The sequence below is a fragment of the Rhinichthys klamathensis genome, unplaced genomic scaffold, assembly GCF_029890125.1.
Source record: "Rhinichthys klamathensis goyatoka isolate OS25496 unplaced genomic scaffold, OSU_Roscu_1.1 h1tg000054l_1, whole genome shotgun sequence".
Lineage (NCBI taxonomy): Eukaryota > Metazoa > Chordata > Actinopteri > Cypriniformes > Leuciscidae > Rhinichthys > Rhinichthys klamathensis.
The window spans coordinates 1,677,191-1,696,203 of NW_026606599.1; the positions used below are offsets into that span (position 1 = coordinate 1,677,191).

Genomic DNA, 19,013 nt, shown 5'->3' on the forward strand with positions numbered 1-19,013 from the left:
TCCAATTAGACCATTCTACAGTTTTATGAGTGACTTAAAAAAGTTATGTCCAACAAAATTACACGACTAACTTCAGCTTGTAAGACTATTCTTCTAAGCAGTCTGTTTATGCAACAGACCACTGGTTATTTAGAATGAACTGTTTGAAAGAACCGATTCCCGGAAATGAGTCAGAGACCATCGCACGCTCTTGTCCAATCAAACACCATAACGCTCGGAGGGGGCGGGGCTTCGGGTTGGCGGTTGTGTTTGCAGCAGGAGCGAAGATCCTGCATGATTTCTATCACGAATTTATCGAGCTTGTTTGTAATTATTCGAAATCGCACCACGATCCACTTTAAAGCTGGAAAAGCTGGTTTGTTGGCGACCGGACGAAGAAATCCCTCAGGCAAACCGGACGCTGTGCTCGGTAAATGTTGTTAATGTCAGATGTTGTTGGTGTGCTGTAGTTAGTTAGCAACATTAGCAGCATGTTCATGATAACAGTGTCTCTGGTCATTTGTTAGAGAAAACTATGACCTGCTGGATGTTGACTTTACATAACCCTGATCTATACAGGCGCAGTGTGATTTGAGGACTACAACTTTTAACAGGCGATCTAGCAGGACGTTTCTCAAACTAGTGTAGTTCGCATACTACCCGTACTCTATGGTATTGCGAACTAAACCTGGATAGTGTGGGAGAGAGACCCGGATGGCGAACTCGGTTCTGCTTCTCTTTCAGGGGAACCGAAAGTAATTTAGCGAAGGATAAAGTTAATTTTCAAAGTATGATGTAAGTGTTACATAAACAGGACCTTTTGTGTGGAGTTGGTGAGGATTGTTGTGACAAAGAGGTAAATATTTATTCCCCTGTTTATTGTTCCCCCTTCTGAAGCAGAGGTGTGAGATGCAGACCCAGTGTGTGTCATGAGGAGTGGGGGTGCTCTCTTTAACACATTTAAGGCATACTCAAAAGTAGAGACTCACAACTCAAAAGTATAGCAAGGAGAGTCAAAAGGTACCGGTAGGTATGTTTGATAGAACATTTTTATTTTTTAGAAAAACAAACATTTAATTACATTTTGGTTATCTCATACTGAGAAACTGCTGATAAATAACACAAATATATATATTTTATTATAGATTTACATATCTTTCTTATTTGGCATGCCATAACTCAGGAAGGAAATAAGGTAGGAGAAAAATATTTTCTGGTGAAGTTCCCCTACAAGTCAAGTCATCCTCATTTATATAGCGCTTTTAACAATGTAGATTGTTTCAAAGCAGCTTTACAGAGATAAACATATAATTTAAGGTAACAGAGATTGGTTTGGTTTTATAGCGGTTCGTGAATAATGTTATATTTCCAGCTAGAGTTAGTTTTGATTGATTCACTTCCGGTGAAATGATCATTTGTTATTAAATTAGGGGCCGCTAAGTCGACACCGTTCCCTTTAAACAGACTTTAAACTGAACCTGTGATAAACGCTGATGGCGTTCACATGCGCATTAAGAACTGATTCTATAGTTATGTGCGTTTGAGTATATGTGCGTAATTTCCCTACAAACCATGCCTAAACAAACTACTTGTCTTGCCTATAAATTTTGATACAGAATTTAATTTAATTTTATCACTTCGGGGTTGGTACGTGAACCCTAATCTCCACAACGCTCTGGATTGCGTTTGCTGGAGATGGCATGAAGTGATTAAAAGCTACAGCGTTTGAAACCAAGATAGCCTTTGTGTTTAGCCCTTAGATCCAGAAGGCATTTATAAAATTGTGTCCTCCGTGAGGAATGTCTCGTGATCATCTCGGTTGTCTGATTACGATTTTGGACTCATTTTAATCTTGAGAATCTGCTGTAATAGGAGCATGTTTCATGAAGATGCGAGTGAAAACGTGACTCGTGCGTATATTATTTAGATATGGGTCTTCCTGGGCTTCACGTGAATCAAAGTGGCTACATTCATTGTGAAGGTCAGACTCTAAGCTTTCAAATGACACGTATCTTGTGTTGATCAAGGCAGTAGTTTTGAAAAGTATGATTGTTAATTTCTTCGTAGCTAGGTGGCGCTGCAGGCGGGACACTCCGGGTGTAAAGGGTTAAAAAAGACACCCGGCAGAATGTTATTATCAGGTTAAAGCACTTAAACCATTGGAAGTGTAAAGTGTTTAAGTTTAAGCAAATGTACTATATTTTTTAATTTTATACGAAATATATATTTTACAAAATAATTTGGACTCTAAAATTGACACAAAATCAAAGCCTCGTGTCTAACCAAGTTGTGCTCCAGATTTGATATCACAAATATGAGTTTCCTGTGAGGTTTTTTAGGTGCTGTACCAAAAATAGCCACCGGGCGACAGCGACACACACACTCCTGCCACAGACGAACACACTTCTATCGCAGATGAACACACTTCTATCGCTAAACGGCTCACACTCCTGCCACAGATGAACACACTCCTGTCGCAGTATCACTTCTTTCGCTAAATGGTCACCGAATATGGAAACTTAAGTCTCAGAGCTTTCTGACGGAATGTGTTTTGTCAAGTTTAGAAAAACGTTTGATTATAAGGTGGTGGAGTAAATGTAGTTAAATGTGAAACCTGACACGCCCACTAGGGGGCGGAGCCTGCTGGATCTTTTAAAGCTACAGTGTCCCATTCCATCGATTTACACATGACGGATTTTGAGTGTTTAGATTGTTGTACTTTTCTATGAGAATATGTGGTGTGTGACGCTATTCGGGACGGGACCCACTTGTAGAAATCTTCGCCCCCGCAAAATTGACCTAATATTTGTGTTGCGTAATAAATAAGTGTATTATACGGTGGCCGAGAAGTGCAAAACAAACCTCAATTCCGAAAACAAAACAACAAATTTATAAGCGCTATGGAAAGACTAAAAACAAATGAACAAGTTAGAAAACACAATAACATTTCCGAAAACAAAATAACAAATCTGAAAACAAATTAACAAGTCAGAAAACACAACGACAAGTCGGACAAAACGGGAAATATGTCGAGAATATAATACTATCTGACCTTTTTTGTTTTACACATTTACACATGCACACGCGAATCGACTTTCTTCTGCTGTACTTTCTGCATGTCTTGATTGACAGATGTCTCGTCCAATCAGCGGTCAGTATTCCATTCGCCACATATACCTAGCTTTTACGTTTTGTCTGACTTGTCGTTGTGTTGACTTGTTCATTTGTTTTTGGAATTGTTATTGTGTTTTCTAACTTGCGTTTATAAATTTGTTGTTTTGTTTTCAGAATTGTGGTTTGTTTTGCACTTCTCGGCCACCGTAGTATTACGTGTATAAGTGTATTGCTTTCCTGTAGCTTAAACAGTAGAGCGTTGGCGCTTGCAACGCCAAGGTCATGGGTTCGAGTCCCAGGGAAAGCAAGAACTGATAAGAATGTAAATGTGTAGCTTGAAGTGCAATGTAAGTCGGTTTGGATAAAAGCATCTACCAAATGCGTAAATGTAATTGAGGTGTGAAGTGTGTGACGTCTCCATGTGTCCTGCAGGCGGTGTGTGTGAAGTGTGTGACGTCTCCATGTGTCCTGCAGGCGGTGTGTGAAGATGGAGGACATGGAGGTGGAAGCAGCGGCCGGAGTGATCGTGCTCTCGGAGTCGGACAGCACCACAGAAGAAGAGAGTGTGTCTGCGCTGGTGGAGCGGCTCCGGCATCCGGTGCATCGGCACGTCCAGAGGAGGAGGCGGAGGATCGGGTAACAGAACCACAGCTTTCCCCCCATAATACAGTATTTCTTTAGAACTGCCTGGATCGCTGTGTAAATTGCTCATCAAATTTAAGCTGTGACCAATAATTCACAAGTAAATGCAAAGGGTTCACTCACTTTTTCCTGCAATAGACAGTTAACTCTGAGTGTGAATGAACGAATAGGGGCTTTCGCACCGGTAGATCCGATTCTAGGACCTTAGTTATAGGCACTCGCCACCAGGGTGTTCCCCGAGAACTAGTGCTTCCCCTGGGAACGTTCTCCTGTGGCGTTCGCTCCGCTGGCAGGAACTCTGAAGTGACGTGAGCCGCGCTCGTGGTTGAGACTTTTATTTTGACGGCGCTGAGAACGACTGAGCTCGCATTCTCCGTGTTCATTATTTACGATCTGTCTTACAGTCTAAAGGCCCTTTCCCACCGGACGCGTAACGGAAAAGCGAATAGTTCGCGTCAGAACCATTCACATCAGCCGCGAGGCGAATTTGCGACGTTCAGAGCTTCAACATTCCAAAACTTTCGCGCCGACAGCAGAGAAAACACGGACACTTCATCATCATCATCATCATCGTCCAGTGAAGACGAGCTTTTCGTTTTCTTTAAAAGACAGAAAAGAAGGTTTTGTGTGCACCCAATCTTAAAGAACAGAGAGTCTGAAGGGGAGTATGCTAATCTTGTAAAGTAGCTAAAACTTTGCCACAAAGAACCATCCAAAGTAAGGATTATGCATTAAACATTTGAATTGTTTATTAATAAAGTGTTTTCGGTGTGAGACGCGCTCCAGTTCACGCGCCGGCGCCTCCGTGTCCTGATTATATTGTCTACTATATTTGCTTCTTATTCCTATAAATCCAGGCAATTTGTTGATGAAACATTGATTAAAATTAAGATACAATTTATACAAAACAAAATTCACTTTAAAGAAAGGCTTTCTACAAAACAAAACTTAATAAGTGGCCAAAATTATGTCTGACCCACTCCCAATGTTTTCGATATATTGGGCATTTTATGATCCTTACTCATCTCATGCGGTTCCCTTTTCATATAGATCATCAACATGGATGAAATAAAAAAAATAGCATTATATTATTTAAACGTAGGATGAAACGTATGTTTGAGTTTTTTAACTTATAGGCCTATTTAAGCGTCACCCCGCTCCGCTTTACGCACATGCTCTGGTGTGTGGCCTACATGCATGCAAAAATAATATGAAGCACACAACCATGAATGTTGAAAATATTCTACATCAATTATTTCCCTCCTAGTCAAAATGATTATAAATCATCCGCAGCTATATATCCCAGCTATTTTATCCCATGCCTCGTTCTTTTGCTGGTAAGAAACACCGTCATGTCGTAAATGATAGGGGTATGCGTGCGTTGAGATGCGGAATAGGCAATATAAAAATGCTGTCATTATAAAAGGTTTCTAGTTTCAATGTATTGCTTGTTTTTAGTTTACATTTCATGTTGTGACTCTTCTCTTCTCTCGCGCATAATGCTGCTATGTCAGAGCGGCCAAAGCGTCAACAAGCTTCACCTTTGTTTCCTTGTATGTGATTGGCTGAAGCCTTTTCTGTCACCGCAAAAGTAAAAAAAAATCGACATCGAAGCGGAAAAAATAAAACTCGCTTTTTCGCCGCAGCACATTCGCGTTCGGTGTGGACGCACTCATTACACAAACAGCTGATAAAAAAATAAGACTTTCGCGCGAATTATTCGTGCGTCAAAATCGCGTCCAGTGTGAAAGGACCTTAATACGTTATTAGATAGAACTGTTATGTAGACGGTAATGAAAAGTTATGGCGTGTGGTTGATGTCCAGTGTTGCTGAGCAGAAATACATAATCATGTTTCTCTCAGTCCCTCAAGTTTCACCTGGAGTTTCTCCTCAGCGTTAAGATTAAGAGGCACATCTATCACTGTTTTACATGTTCGTAGAGTTAGTTTGTGGAGTAAATATATAGGCTATAATCTGTGTTTACACGGCCTTTTAAAATGGCGGGTGCTGGTGTTTCTCGTGCGTTCGGCCAATCAGCGAACACTAACGTCACGGATGGTTCCTATAGCGCTGGTTTAGACCGACTCTGAAGGAGGAGTACACTAGTTCCTCCAAAAGGAGTTCCTAGAACTAAAATCGTTCCTAGTTCCTGCCAAAAACCGGGAACTTCCGCCAATAGTTGTGGGAACTGTGAAAAGGTTCCTGCGGCCCTGATGTCGGAGAGTTTCCCTGCCGGGTGAATGAGTTCATGGCCTGATGTTCCTGATGCTCTTCTTTTTCCCAGACTGAGCACTCGTGAAGAGCTCCAGGCGCTCATACGGGACACGGAGGAGCTGTCGGAGCGTCTGAGACGACACACAGCTGAGGCTCACACACACTCCTCCAGCCGGCCCGCTGCCGTCATCACACACACGTCCCGTCAGCCCAGCGCCACAGGCCCACGGCCAGCCCTCGCCTCACACACAGGTTCCTCCATTCCCTAACCCTATGTGTGTCCTTCAAAAGAAAAGAGTTGCTCTGAGGTCCTTAGAGGACAAAAATGCCTGTCAAAAACTGTAAAGCTTTGGAGCACAGACTCAAGTTTGGTCTCATTTTAAAACATATTTTTGAGTGACTATTGTGTGTCTATAATTTAAGGCCAAGCTGTCATCGAAAGAAATGAACACATGCAGAAACAAGAGAGAACCAACAAAATATTAATAACTGATTATGTTGTAGTCAATATTTGCTTTTCTTTTTATAGTAAAATAAAACCTGTAGCTGTAGTTTGTTTTTTGCCAAATAATTTTGTCAGATAAATACCTTAACCAACTTCAGTGTTTTGATCTTCCCTTAGCCTATACACTGAACAAAATTATAAACGCAACACTTGTTTTTGGCCCCCATTTTTCATGAGCTGAACTCAAAGATCTAAGACTTTTTCTATGTACACAAAAGGCCTATTTCTCTCAAATATTGTTCACAAATCTGTCTAAATCTGTGTTAGTGAGCACTTCTCCTGTGCCGAGATCATCCGTCCACCTCACAGGTGTGGCATATCAAGATGTTGATTACACAGCAGGATTATTGCACAGGTGTGCCTTAGGCTGGCCACAATAAAAGGCCACTCTAAAATGTGCAGTTTTACAGTATTTACTCCCCCTCCCTCTCAACGGCTGTGCGAAGTTGCTGGATATTGGCAGGACCTGGAACACGCTGTCGTATACGCCGATCCAGAGCCCGATGAGGACGACGAGCATGCAGATGAGCTTCCCTGAGACGGTTTCTGACAGTTTGTGCAGAAACTCTTCGGTTATGCAAACTGGTTGTTGCAGCAGCTGGCTGGTCTCAGACGAGGTGAAGATGCTAGATGTGGAGGTCCTGGGCTGGTGTGGTCTGCGGTTGTGAGGCCGGTTGGATGTACTGCCAACTTCCCTAAAACGCCTTTGGAGACGGCTTATGGTAGAGAAATGAACATTCAATTCACAGCCAACAGATCTGGAGGACACTCCTGCAGTCAGCATGAATGAATGTGTTTGGGATGTTCTAGATCGGCGTATACGTCAGCGTGTTCCAGGTCCTGCCAATATCCAACAACTTCGCACATCTATTGGAGAGGAGTGGACCAACATCCCACAGGCCACACTCAACAACCTTTTTTTGGGGGAATACAGTAAAACTGCACATTTTAGAGTGGCCTTTTATTGTGGCCAGCCTAAGGCACACCTGGGCAATAATCACACTGTCTAATCAGCATCTTGATATGCCACACCTGTGAGGTGGATGGATTATCTCGTTATTTTAATTTACTTTTAAATTACTATATTTAATCAATTAAAGTAATTATTAAATGGTAATTTAAGCGCATTCCTCACATTCTTTCAACTTAAGTTTAAAATAACTAAATTTGTATGCATAGACCTTTTAATTCAACTCAAAATATCTTAAATTGGGTGTCTTTGCCGACCTCTTGTGGAAATAAAGTAATATAACATGATATTTCATGACTCTTGCCACTAGATGGCCACTTATTTATTTTGAAGTGAACTAACCCTTTAAGGACATTAGGTAAAGACGCTTTGGCCTATATGACAGACACTATATCTAATTGTGAGCATCCATTGATCACTAATGAAGATGTTTGTGTGTAACACACAGGGCCCAGTGTTCCTCAGGAGCCCGGAGGGACGAGCGCAGGAGCAGGAGAGCCGAGACCAGAGTCTGAGGTGTGACTGAGAGCTTGTGTTGGTCCTGAACTCTTGCTGCTCTGTGAAGGATTGTGAGTGCAGTGTTTGCCTCTCTCTCCCCAGGCTGTGCCGGAGCCGGTGGGTCCCGCAGGAGAGGCTGTGCCAGAGCCGGTGGGTCCCGCAGGAGAGGCTGTGCCAGAGCCGGTGGGTCCCGCAGGAGCTGTCCCGTGTCCCGCAGGAGAGGCTGTGCCGGAGCCGGGGGGTCCCGCAGGAGAGGCTGTGCCGGAGCCGGGGGGTCCCGCAGGAGCGGTGCCGTGTCCCACAGGAGAGGCTGAGGACCGGGACGGGGAGGGCGAGACCTGCTCCATCTGCTTCGAGCCCTGGACCTCGGCCGGGGACCACCGGCTGGCCGCTCTGCGCTGCGGACACCTGTTCGGGTACATCTGCATCTCGCGCTGGCTCTCGGGCGGCGGGAACAAGTGTCCACAGGTGCGCTCACTCTCTCACTCAACATTACAGGCCAGTGCCCGGTTGCATACGTTCTTCCCTTAAGTATGAGGCGGGATTTCCTCAGCTAAGGGAATGACTTAAAGGGATAGTTCACCCAAAAATCAAAATTAGCCCATGATTTACTCGCCCTCAAGTCATCCTAGGTGTATATGACATTCTTCCCGCCGTCTGCCGGAAGCTAGTTATTTTACTTTATAAAGTTTTAAATATGGGTATTTTTCTTACACAAACTCGTCGTTTCGCTTCAGAAGGGCTTTATAAACCCCCCAGAGCCTGTGGAGCACTTCATGATGGATAGATGCACTTTTATCATGTATAGATGCACCTTTATGATGGATAGATGCACTTTTATGATGAATAGATGCACTTTTATACCATACCATACCAACTTTATTTGTTAAGCACTTTACAACAACCAAAGTTGACCAAAGTGCTGTACAGAAAACATAAACATTTGTACAATTAATAACCATACAATAAAAAACATTCAAACTAACAAATAAAATCAAACAAATGGAGTCAACATCTTACTAAGTGTCAAAAGCCAAAGAGTAAAGATGGGTTTTAAGATGGGTTTTAAAAACAGATAAAGAAGAAGCCTGCTTAACATGGAAAGGCAGATCATTCCAAAGTTTAGGGGCAGACACAGCAAAAGCACGGTCCCCTCTGAGCTTACGCTTAGTTTTAGGCACTGTCAGGAGCAGCTGATCATCTGACCTGAGAGCGCGGATGGGTTTATAATAGTGTAGAACCTCAGAGAGGTATGGCGGGGCAAGACCATTTAATGATTTATAAGCAAATAACAGAATTTTAAAATGGATCCTAAATTGAATAGGCAGCCAGTGTAGAGAAGCTAAAATAGGGGAATTGTGCTCATGTTTACGTGTGCCCGTTAAAAGACGTGCTGCTGCATTTTGCATCATCTGGAGACGGGTGATGGAGGACCCACTAACCCCCACATATAGTGAATTACAATAGTTCAGCCGTGTAGTTACAAAGGCGTGGATTGCAGTTTCAAAGTGTTGTCTTGACAGAATAGGCTTTATTTTGGCCAGCTGCCTCAAATGAAAGAAGCTTGATTTGACAACAGCTTTAATTTGACTGTCAAATTTAAGCTCCGGGTCCACTTTAACTCCTAGGTTTGTAATGCTAGGTTTAATATAGGGAGCCAAGGAGCCCATATCTGCAGGCGGGGTCCCAGGGGTGCCTCCAAAAACCATCACTTCTGTTTTGTTATCATTAAAATTTAAAAAGTTCAGAGCCATCCAGGCCTTTATGTCGTCGAGACAATTAAGTAATTGTCCGACAGAGTTATCTTTTTTTTTATTAAGAGGTACATAAATCTGACTGTCATCTGCATAACAGTGGAATGAAATGCCGTACTTTCTGAGTATAGAACCAAGTGGAAGCAAATACAAAGAGAAAAGCAGAGGGCCGAGGACTGAGCCCTGTGGAACCCCACACAAGAGAGGAGCAGAGGAGGATTCAAATTCACCTACGCTAACACAAAAAGTTCGATCCGCTAAGTATGACCTAAACCACTCCAGTGCTAAGCCACTGATGCCCACCCACTGCCTTAAACGTGAAATCAATATTTCATGATCCACTGTGTCAAATGCAGCAGTTAGATCTAGCAGCACAAGGATAACACAGTCGCCAGAGTCAGTCGCTAAGAATATATCATTAAAAACTCTTAAAAGAGCGGTTTCGGTGCTGTGCAAGGTTTTAAAACCGGACTGGAAAACCTCTAGTATACTATGTTCTTCCAAAAAGGTCAATAATTGACTGTGCACAACCTTCTCCAGGATTTTTGCAAGGAAGGGCAATTTGGAAATAGGCCTGAAATTTGCAAGAACTGACGGATCTAGAGCAGGTTTTTTAATCAGAGGTTGAACTACTGCATGTTTAAAAATTTCAGGCACCACACCCGAGGTAAGACTACTATTTATAACTGCAACAACAGATGGTCCTATGGTGGGGAAAACCTCCTTAAATAGTCGAGGGGGGACAGCATCATTTGGAGAACCTGAGGGCTTCAAATGACCCACAACCTCCTCTAAAAAAGAAAAAGTCACCGGCTCAAAATGATCAAAAACAGCCGAGCAGGGGACAGAGATTGACGGGTCTGAAGCTGAGGGTGCAATTTGAGACCTAATAGAAGTGATTTTATCAATAAAAAAGCAAAGGAAATTTTCACACATAGCAGGGGATGCCTCCATACAAGCATTCTGCGGGGCATTTAAAAGTGAGTCAATGGTGTTAAACAAAACACGAGGCTTGTGACAATTTGCCAGAATAATATCTGAGAAATGTTTTCTTTTAGCATCTTTCACAGTTTCCTGGAAATGACGCCAACAATCCCTTAACATTTGAAGAGACACCTGCAGTTTGTCCTTCTTCCACTTGCGCTCAGCTCTACGGCACTCACGTCTAGCAGCATGAGTCATATAATTTAGCCAGGGCTCAGATTTAGTTTTAGGCAACCTGGATTTTAATGGAGCCACAGTGTCTAAAACAGTTTGGCTGGTGGAGTGAAACCATGAGCTAAGCTCTTCTGTGTGCAATACAGACTCAGGAGTGATGGTGTTCTGACTGAAAGCAGCCGAGAAATGAGCAGCAGTGGAAGGGTTAATCATGCGACAGAGCCGTGCAGAAGCGCGAGGTTTAAATGTATGACAAGCAAGAGCAGTCTCAAATAATACAGGCATATGGTCAGAAAACACTGCGTCACATATCTCTAGATTAAGAACAGGCAAACCATATGACAATACAAGATCAAGTGTGTGTCCATGTTCTTGTGTGGGTCCAGACACAGATTGCACAAGATTAAAAGATTCAATGAGGTTTAAAAAACCCTTTGTTATTGGCTTATCAGGACAACACACATGAACATTAAAATCCCCAACAATTAGAACACGATCATATTTAGGCATGATTTCAGCCAGGAAATCAGAAAATTCATTTAAAAAGTCCTTATTGTACTTAGGGGGCCGATAGACCACAACACACAACACTGTGTGAGAGCGACCAATCTCAAATAAACTCAGCTCAAAGCTGCTGAAAGCGGATGACAGCAAAATCTGCTTACATTTATAATGACTCTTATATACAGTCGCTATTCCTCCTCCTCGGCCAGATTTTCGCGGGGAGTTAAGGTAGCAGCAATCATGGTGTACAAATTCTGTGAAAGCGCTGGACTCACCATCACTCAGCCATGTCTCAGTTACACAGAGGAAATCCAATCCTCGGGACTTGAAAAAATCCTTTAGGACAAAAGTCTTATTTGCTAGAGATCTAGCATTTACCAGCCCAAACCTGGCAGGAACCGGCGGATCCGCGGCGTTGGATGTTCGCGAAACCCGACACAGAGACCGCAAGTTGCTGTGATTACCTCGGCGCCAGCGGGGACGAGGAGAGCAGGGGCCGCGGGGCTGGAACACCTCTTCCGGGCCGACGACAGGTATCAGCCAGGCGCCGACAGAGTCCAGCGAGCGTCGAGGAATAACGAGGCTAGGCACGACTCCAAACTCAGTCCAAAAAGGCGTAGAACACCATGCAAGACGGGCCTTCAACCTCACCAGCCGGCCACTACGTTTTCCCCGGCGGCGGGTGCGCTTTCGTCGGCGCTCACGCCGAGAAGGTAGAGTCGGGGCGTGCCAAAAGTGAGCCGGGAGCCTCGCCAGGAGCGGGGGCAAGGTTTCACGTCCACCATCATCCAATTTTACAAAATTTTCAGCCGAAAATCGCAGATCGAGCAGTGTTTGGCGATCATACACCAGCAGAGAGTCGACATCCCGGGCAAAAAGCAAAACAAACAGTAAAAACAGACACAGCAATGACAGTGACAGACGGCAAGCCACACACAATGGCGCCATCTTGAGTCAGACCATATGATGATAGATGCACTTTTATCAGGAATAGATGCACTTTTATCATGAATAGATGCACTTTTATCATGAATAGATGCACTTTTATCATGAATAGATGCACTTTTATGATGGATAGATGCACTTTTATGATGGACAGATGCACTTTTATGATGGATAGATGCACTTTTATGATGGATAGATGCACTTTTATGATGGATAGATGCACTTTTATGATGGATAGATGCACTTTTATGATGGACAGATTCACTTTTATGATGGACAGATGCACTTTTATGATGGATAGATGCACTTTTATGATGGACAGATGCACTTTTATGATGGACAGATGAACTTTTATGATGGACAGATGCACTTTTATGATGGATAGATGCACTTTTATGATGGACAGATGCACTTTTATGATGGACAGATGCACTTTTATGATGGACAGATGCACTTTTATGATGGACAGATGCACTTTTATGATGGACAGATGCACTTTTATGATGGACAGATGCACTTTTATCATGGACAGATGCACTTTTATCATGGACAGATGCACTTTTATCATGGACAGATGCACTTTTATCATGGACAGATGCACTTTTATGATGGACAGATGCACTTTTATGATGGACAGATGCACTTTTATGATGGACAGACAGATGCACTTTTATGATGGACAGGACAGATGCACTTTTATGATGGACAGGACAGATGCACTTTTATGATGGACAGATGCACTTTTATGATGGACAGATGCACTTTTATGATGGACAGATGCACTTTTATGATGGACAGATGCACTTTTATGATGGATAGATGCACTTTTATGATGGACAGATGCACTTTTATGATGGACAGATGCACTTTTATGATGAACAGATGCACTTTTATGATGGACAGATGCACTTTTATGATGGACAGATGCACTTTTATGATGGACAGAATTATGATGGACAGATGCACTTTTATCCTGGATAGATGCACTTTTATGATGGACAGATGCACTTTTATGATGGACAGATGCACTTTTATGATGGACAGATGCACTTTTATGATGGACAGAATTATGATGGACAGATGCACTTTTATGATGGACAGAATTATGATGGACAGATGCACTTTTATCCTGGATAGATGCACTTTTATGATGGACAGATGCACTTTTATGATGGACAGATGCACTTTTATGATGGACAGGACAGATGCACTTTTATGATGGACAGATGCACTTTTATGATGGACAGATGCACTTTTATGATGGACAGATGCACTTTTATCCTGGATAGATGCACTTTTATGATGGACAGATGCACTTTTATGATGGACAGATGCATTTTTATGATGGACAGATGCATTTTTATGATGGACAGATGCACTTTTATGATGGACAGATGCACTTTTATGATGGACAGATGCACTTTTATCCTGGATAGATGCACTTTTATGATGGACAGATGCACTTTTATGATGGACAGATGCACTTTTATGATGGACAGATGCACTTTTATCCTGGATAGATGCACTTTTATGATGGACAGATGCACTTTTATGATGGACAGATGCATTTTTATGATGGACAGATGCATTTTTATGATGGACAGATGCACTTTTATGATGGACAGATGCACTTTTATGATGGACAGATGCACTTTTATGATGGACAGGACAGATGCACTTTTATGATGGACAGATGCATTTTTATGATGGACAGATGCACTTTTATGATGGACAGATGCACTTTTATGATGGACAGATGCACTTTTATGATGGATAGATGCACTTTTATGATGGACAGATGCACTTTTATGATGGACAGATGCACTTTTATGATGGACAGGACAGATGCACTTTTATGATGGACAGATGCACTTTTATGATGGACAGATGCACTTTTATGATGGACAGGACAGATGCACTTTTATGATGGACAGATGAATTTTTATCCTGGATAGATGCACTTTGATGGCCGTCCAATTTTAATATAACTCTGATTGTATTCGTCTGAAAGAACAATGTCATATACACCTAGGATGACTTGAGGGGGAGGAAATCATGGGCTAATTTTCATTTTTGGGTGAACTATCCCTTTAAAGACCCACTCCGATGAAAATAATGTTTTTCTAGGTGTTAACATGTTCTTGTGGCATTTTTCTGATGTTAGAGGACATATCTTGAGAAAAATAAGCTCAAAGTTGTATTTCTGAGTATTTCTACATTCAAATGGCTGTGAATCAGTAGCAGACGCTAAAATGCTGGCTAAAATCGACTGGAGTTGTGACGTAGTAACTCCACTGGGCGTCTCCACACGCGACGTCTTGGAGTGAAATAATGATCGGTGATCGGTGATAACTTTGATTAACTTCGGATAATAATAATTAACGTGTATATAATACTGTTGCCCCACCGGTATTGGGGGTGTAAGCTAGCGGGAGAGACAGAGCTCTTAGCAACGGGCAGGGGGAGGGGCGTCTCCGTGCCAACAGCTCCGCCCACAACGCAGAGGCGAATTGCTAATGAGCTACTGCCGCTCTGCTGAAGCGAAGTCCCAGAAAACGGCACAGGTTTTGTGATTTTGGCTAAAAATGGCATAATCATAATTTAAAGACCACTGGGAATGTTTAAAAATAGCTCAAAATATGATCGGAGTGGGACTTTAAGGATGTTGCATATAATGCTTTAAATGGTTCGCTTAGGTAAGGGAAACCGTTATGTGTTTTACGACAGCGACCCAGGTTTTGGCGTTATAAAATGCGATTACTGCCATGGACACATTTTGTTAATACAGATAGCGGTAACTTTCACAGAAAACAGCATAACATGGATAAAAAAACTTTTAAAAAAACTAAATATGAAAGAGGACCAGACGGGACCAGAAATCACCCTCATGTCGGTCTAAACCCTTTCATTCAATTCATTCAGACTTTCATTCATCTTTAGAAACAAATACAGATATGTTTAATATTCGCTCATCATTTATTGAAAGACATAAAAGTAATCCATATGATTCAGGCTGTTTCGGTGAGCTCAAACGTGCAGGCAAGCGCGTGACGCAGGCATGTTTGAGCTTCCGGTAACCATATAAGATGCGCTTTGTGTTTATATGTGGAAATACGGCAAAAGTACAATCAGTTTATCAGATAAAGCGGTCGATCGCGTCTCGTTAGAAGACTTGGATTGAACCTGCTCGCTCCGTGTAACACTTAAGATTGTTATACATAGGAAAATTACAGTTAAGGGGCTTTATGCAACACTTAGCGTTTTTTAGGAGATATACAGTACCGTCCTTTTTCTTGTTATGGAAACCTGTGGACTCGATGTCCTGACAGGCCGGAGTTTTTGCAACCTCCACAAACACAATAATTGAGCATGACGATGATAAATTAAAATACAAAAACTACCGAACACACAGTGACTCATGGCCGCTCTCACTGAAGCCTGCTCTGCACTGAGCCGAGGCTCCCTGGCGGGACGTAAAATGACGCGATGTTGAAAAAAAAAGCCGTTTTTACGAGCAGTCCAAGAAACGCTCACTTTATCTACTAAATTAGTGCCCTTATGTCGTTTTAAAACATTTTAAATCCTGCATTACCTTTTCATATGATATTTTCATACAAGGTTATATATTAATTTCGGAAATAAAATGTTTAAGCTGATATATGACAGATTTGCGCTACACTTAACTGTATTTTCCTGTCAAAGTGATTTATACATCATGTTTCAAGCAACTGAAACCCATCATGGCGAACTGAAGTGTCTCCGCTGAAGTAAATCATGCATCGGCTTTAATATATCGAAAAAACATTAGCGGACCGATAACAATAACATAATATTTAAATATTAAATATTTAAAAACCTTCATAGTTAATTTTGATTGAATATATTTGTAGACACATGGCACTAAAGCCAATAAAGCAGCAGCAGCATCTGCTGAGAGTGTGTATCTGTGCTGACCTGTTGTTGTGTTCAGTGTAATAAGCAGGCCAAGCGCGGCCACATCATCTTCCTGTACGCGCGCAGACTGAAGGCGCTGGACAACGCGGAGGAGGTGCGTCTGAAGAGGTGTGTGTCCTGCTCTCAGTGTGTGTGTGTGTGTGTGTGGTGTCCTGATGAGACTGTGTGTGTGTGTGCAGTCGTCTGGAGCCTGTGCTGATGTGTGTGTGTGTGTGTGTGTGCGCAGTCGTCTGGAGCCTGTGCTGATGTGTGTGTGTGTGTGTGTGTGTGCGCAGTCGTCTGGAGCCTGTGCTGATGTGTGTGTGCAGTCGTCTGGAGCCTGTGCTGATGTGTGTGTGTGTGTGTGTGTGTGTGTGTGTGCAGTCGTCTGGAGCCTGTGCTGATGTGTGTGTGTGTGTGTGTGTGTGTGTGCAGTCGTCTGGAGCCTGTGCTGATGTGTGTGTGCAGTCGTCTGGAGCCTGTGCTGATGTGTGTGTGTGCGCAGTCGTCTGGAGCCTGTGCTGATGTGTGTGTGTGTGTGTGTGTGTGTGTGCAGTCGTCTGGAGCCTGTGCTGATGTGTGTGTGTGTGCAGTCGTCTGGAGCCTGTGCTGATGTGTGTGTGTGTGTGTGTGTGTGCGCAGTCGTCTGGAGCCTGTGCTGATGTGTGTGTGTGTGTGTGTGTGTGTGTGTGTGCAGTCGTCTGGAGCCTGTGCTGATGTGTGTGTGTGTGTGCGCAGTCGTCTGGAGCCTGTGCTGATGTGTGTGTGTGTGTGTGCAGTCGTCTGGAGCCTGTGCTGATGTGTGTGTGTGTGTGCAGTCGTCTGGAGCCTGTGCTGATGTGTGTGTGTGTGTGTGTGTGTGTGTGCGCAGTCGTCTGGAGCCTGTGCTGGTGTGTGTGTGTGTGTGTGCGCGCAGTCGTCTGGAGCCTGTGCTGATGTGTGTGTGTGTGTGTGCGCGCAGTCGTCTGGAGCCTGTGCTCGTGTGTGTGAGTGTGTGTGTGTGTGTGCAGTCGTCTGGAGCCTGTGCTGATGTGTGTGTGAGTGTGTGTGTGTGTGTGTGCAGTCGTCTGGAGCCTGTGCTGATGTGTGTGTGAGTGTGTGTGTGTGTGTGCAGTCGTCTGGAGCCTGTGCTGATGTGTGTGTGTGTGCAGTCCTCTGGAGCCTGTGCTGATGTGTGTGTGAGTGTGTGTGTGTGTGCAGTCGTCTGGAGCCTGTGCTGATGTGTGTGTGTGTGTGTGTGTGTGTGTGTGCAGTCGTCTGGAGCCTGTGCTGATGTGTGTGTGTGTGCAGTCGTCTGGAGCCTGTGCTGATGTGTGTGTGTGTGTGTGTGTGTGCAGTCGTCTGGAGCCTGTGCTGATGTGTGTGTGTGTGTGTGCAGTCGTCTGGAGCCTGTGCTGATGTGTGTGTGTGTGCAGTCGTCTGGAGCCTGTGCTGATGTGTGTGTGTGTGTGTGTGTGTGCAGTCGTCTGGAGCCTGTGCTGATGTGTGTGTGTGTGCAGTCGTCTGGAGCCTGTGCTGATGTGTGTGTGTGTGTGTGCAGTCGTCTGGAGCCTGTGCTGATGTGTGTGTGTTTGCAGTTGTCTGGAGCCTGTGCTGATGTGTGTGTGTGTGTGTGTGTGTGCAGTCGTCTGGAGCCTGTGCTGATGTGTGTGTGTTTGCAGTTGTCTGGAGCCTGTGCTGATGTGTGTGTGTGTGTGTGTGTGCAGTCGTCTGGAGCCTGTGCTGATGTGTGTGTGTGTGCAGTCGTCTGGAGCCTGTGCTGATGTGTGTGTGTGTGCAGTCGTCTGGAGCCTGTGCTGATGTGTGTGTGTGCAGTCGTCTGGAGCCTGTGCTGATGTGTGTGTGTGTGCAGTCGTCTGGAGCCTGTGCTGATGTGTGTGTGTGTGTGCAGTCGTCTGGAGCCTGTGCTGATGTGTGTGTGTGCAGTCGTCTGGAGCCTGTGCTGATGTGTGTGTGTGCAGTCGTCTGGAGCCTGTGCTGATGTGTGTGTGTGCAGTCGTCTGGAGCCTGTGCTGATGTGTGTGTGTGTGCAGTCGTCTGGAGCCTGTGCTGATGTGTGTGTGTGCAGTCGTCTGGAGCCTGTGCTGATGTGTGTGTGTGTGCAGTCGTCTGGAGCCTGTGCTGATGTGTGTGTGTGTGTGCAGTCGTCTGGAGCCTGTGCTGATGTGTGTGTGTGCAGTCGTCTGGAGCCTGTGCTGATGTGTGTGTGTGCAGTCGTCTGGAGCCTGTGCTGATGTGTGTGTGTGCAGTCGTCTGGAGCCTGTGCTGATGTGTGTGTGTGCAGTCGTCTGGAGCCTGTGCTGATGTGTGTGTGTGCAGTCGTCTGGAGCCTGTGCTGATGTGTGTGTGTGTGTGTGTGTGTGTGTGTGTGTGTGTGTGTGTGCGCGCAGTAGGGCTGCAACGATTAGTCGACGTTGTCGACAATAAAAATTTGTCGACAAATATCTTTGTTGTCGAGTAGTCGTTTGATCTCACGTGACCTAATGTAAGGGCCTGCAATCCCGCGATTTGACCGCTACGGCGCTGTAGCGCTAGAGTGTAGTGCAGCTCTTACAAATGCTATTGCGGTAGAAGAGAAAACAGCGCGAATTATGACAGTGCAAACGAATCCGAACTAGCAAGGTTTAGGTTTGGGAAAGTTTCACAAAACTTCAAATCAAGAATGCTGTCGTGTGCAATACATGCAAGGCGGAACTTGCTTTTCTCCCGTGAAAAAGCACAACATGCATGTTGGGGTGCAAGAGGAAACATCCCGGCAAAAGAGGAGCCGGTGAGAAGTGAGTGTTCTCCAGCTGG

General features: G+C 44.1%; 1 protein-coding gene across 3 annotated transcripts in view; it reads left to right on the forward strand.

Moving 5' to 3' along the window:
• Window positions 1-224: 224 nt before the first annotated feature.
• The window catches only part of rfwd3 (ring finger and WD repeat domain 3), a 47,467-nt gene continuing 28,678 nt past the window's right edge, over window positions 225-19,013 (forward strand). Inside the window, exons 1-6 of one of the 3 annotated variants that reach the window (XM_056248314.1) lie at window positions 225-409; window positions 3,568-3,729; window positions 6,021-6,202; window positions 7,874-7,941; window positions 8,026-8,391; window positions 16,255-16,346. In XM_056248314.1, the coding sequence (XP_056104289.1) occupies window positions 3,581-3,729; window positions 6,021-6,202; window positions 7,874-7,941; window positions 8,026-8,391; window positions 16,255-16,346 (857 nt within the window). In that variant the 5' untranslated portion in view covers window positions 225-409; window positions 3,568-3,580. The remainder of the gene's footprint in view (window positions 410-3,567; window positions 3,730-6,020; window positions 6,203-7,873; window positions 7,942-8,025; window positions 8,392-16,254; window positions 16,347-19,013) is intronic. The other 2 variants (XM_056248315.1, XM_056248316.1) reach the window with 2 other exon arrangements.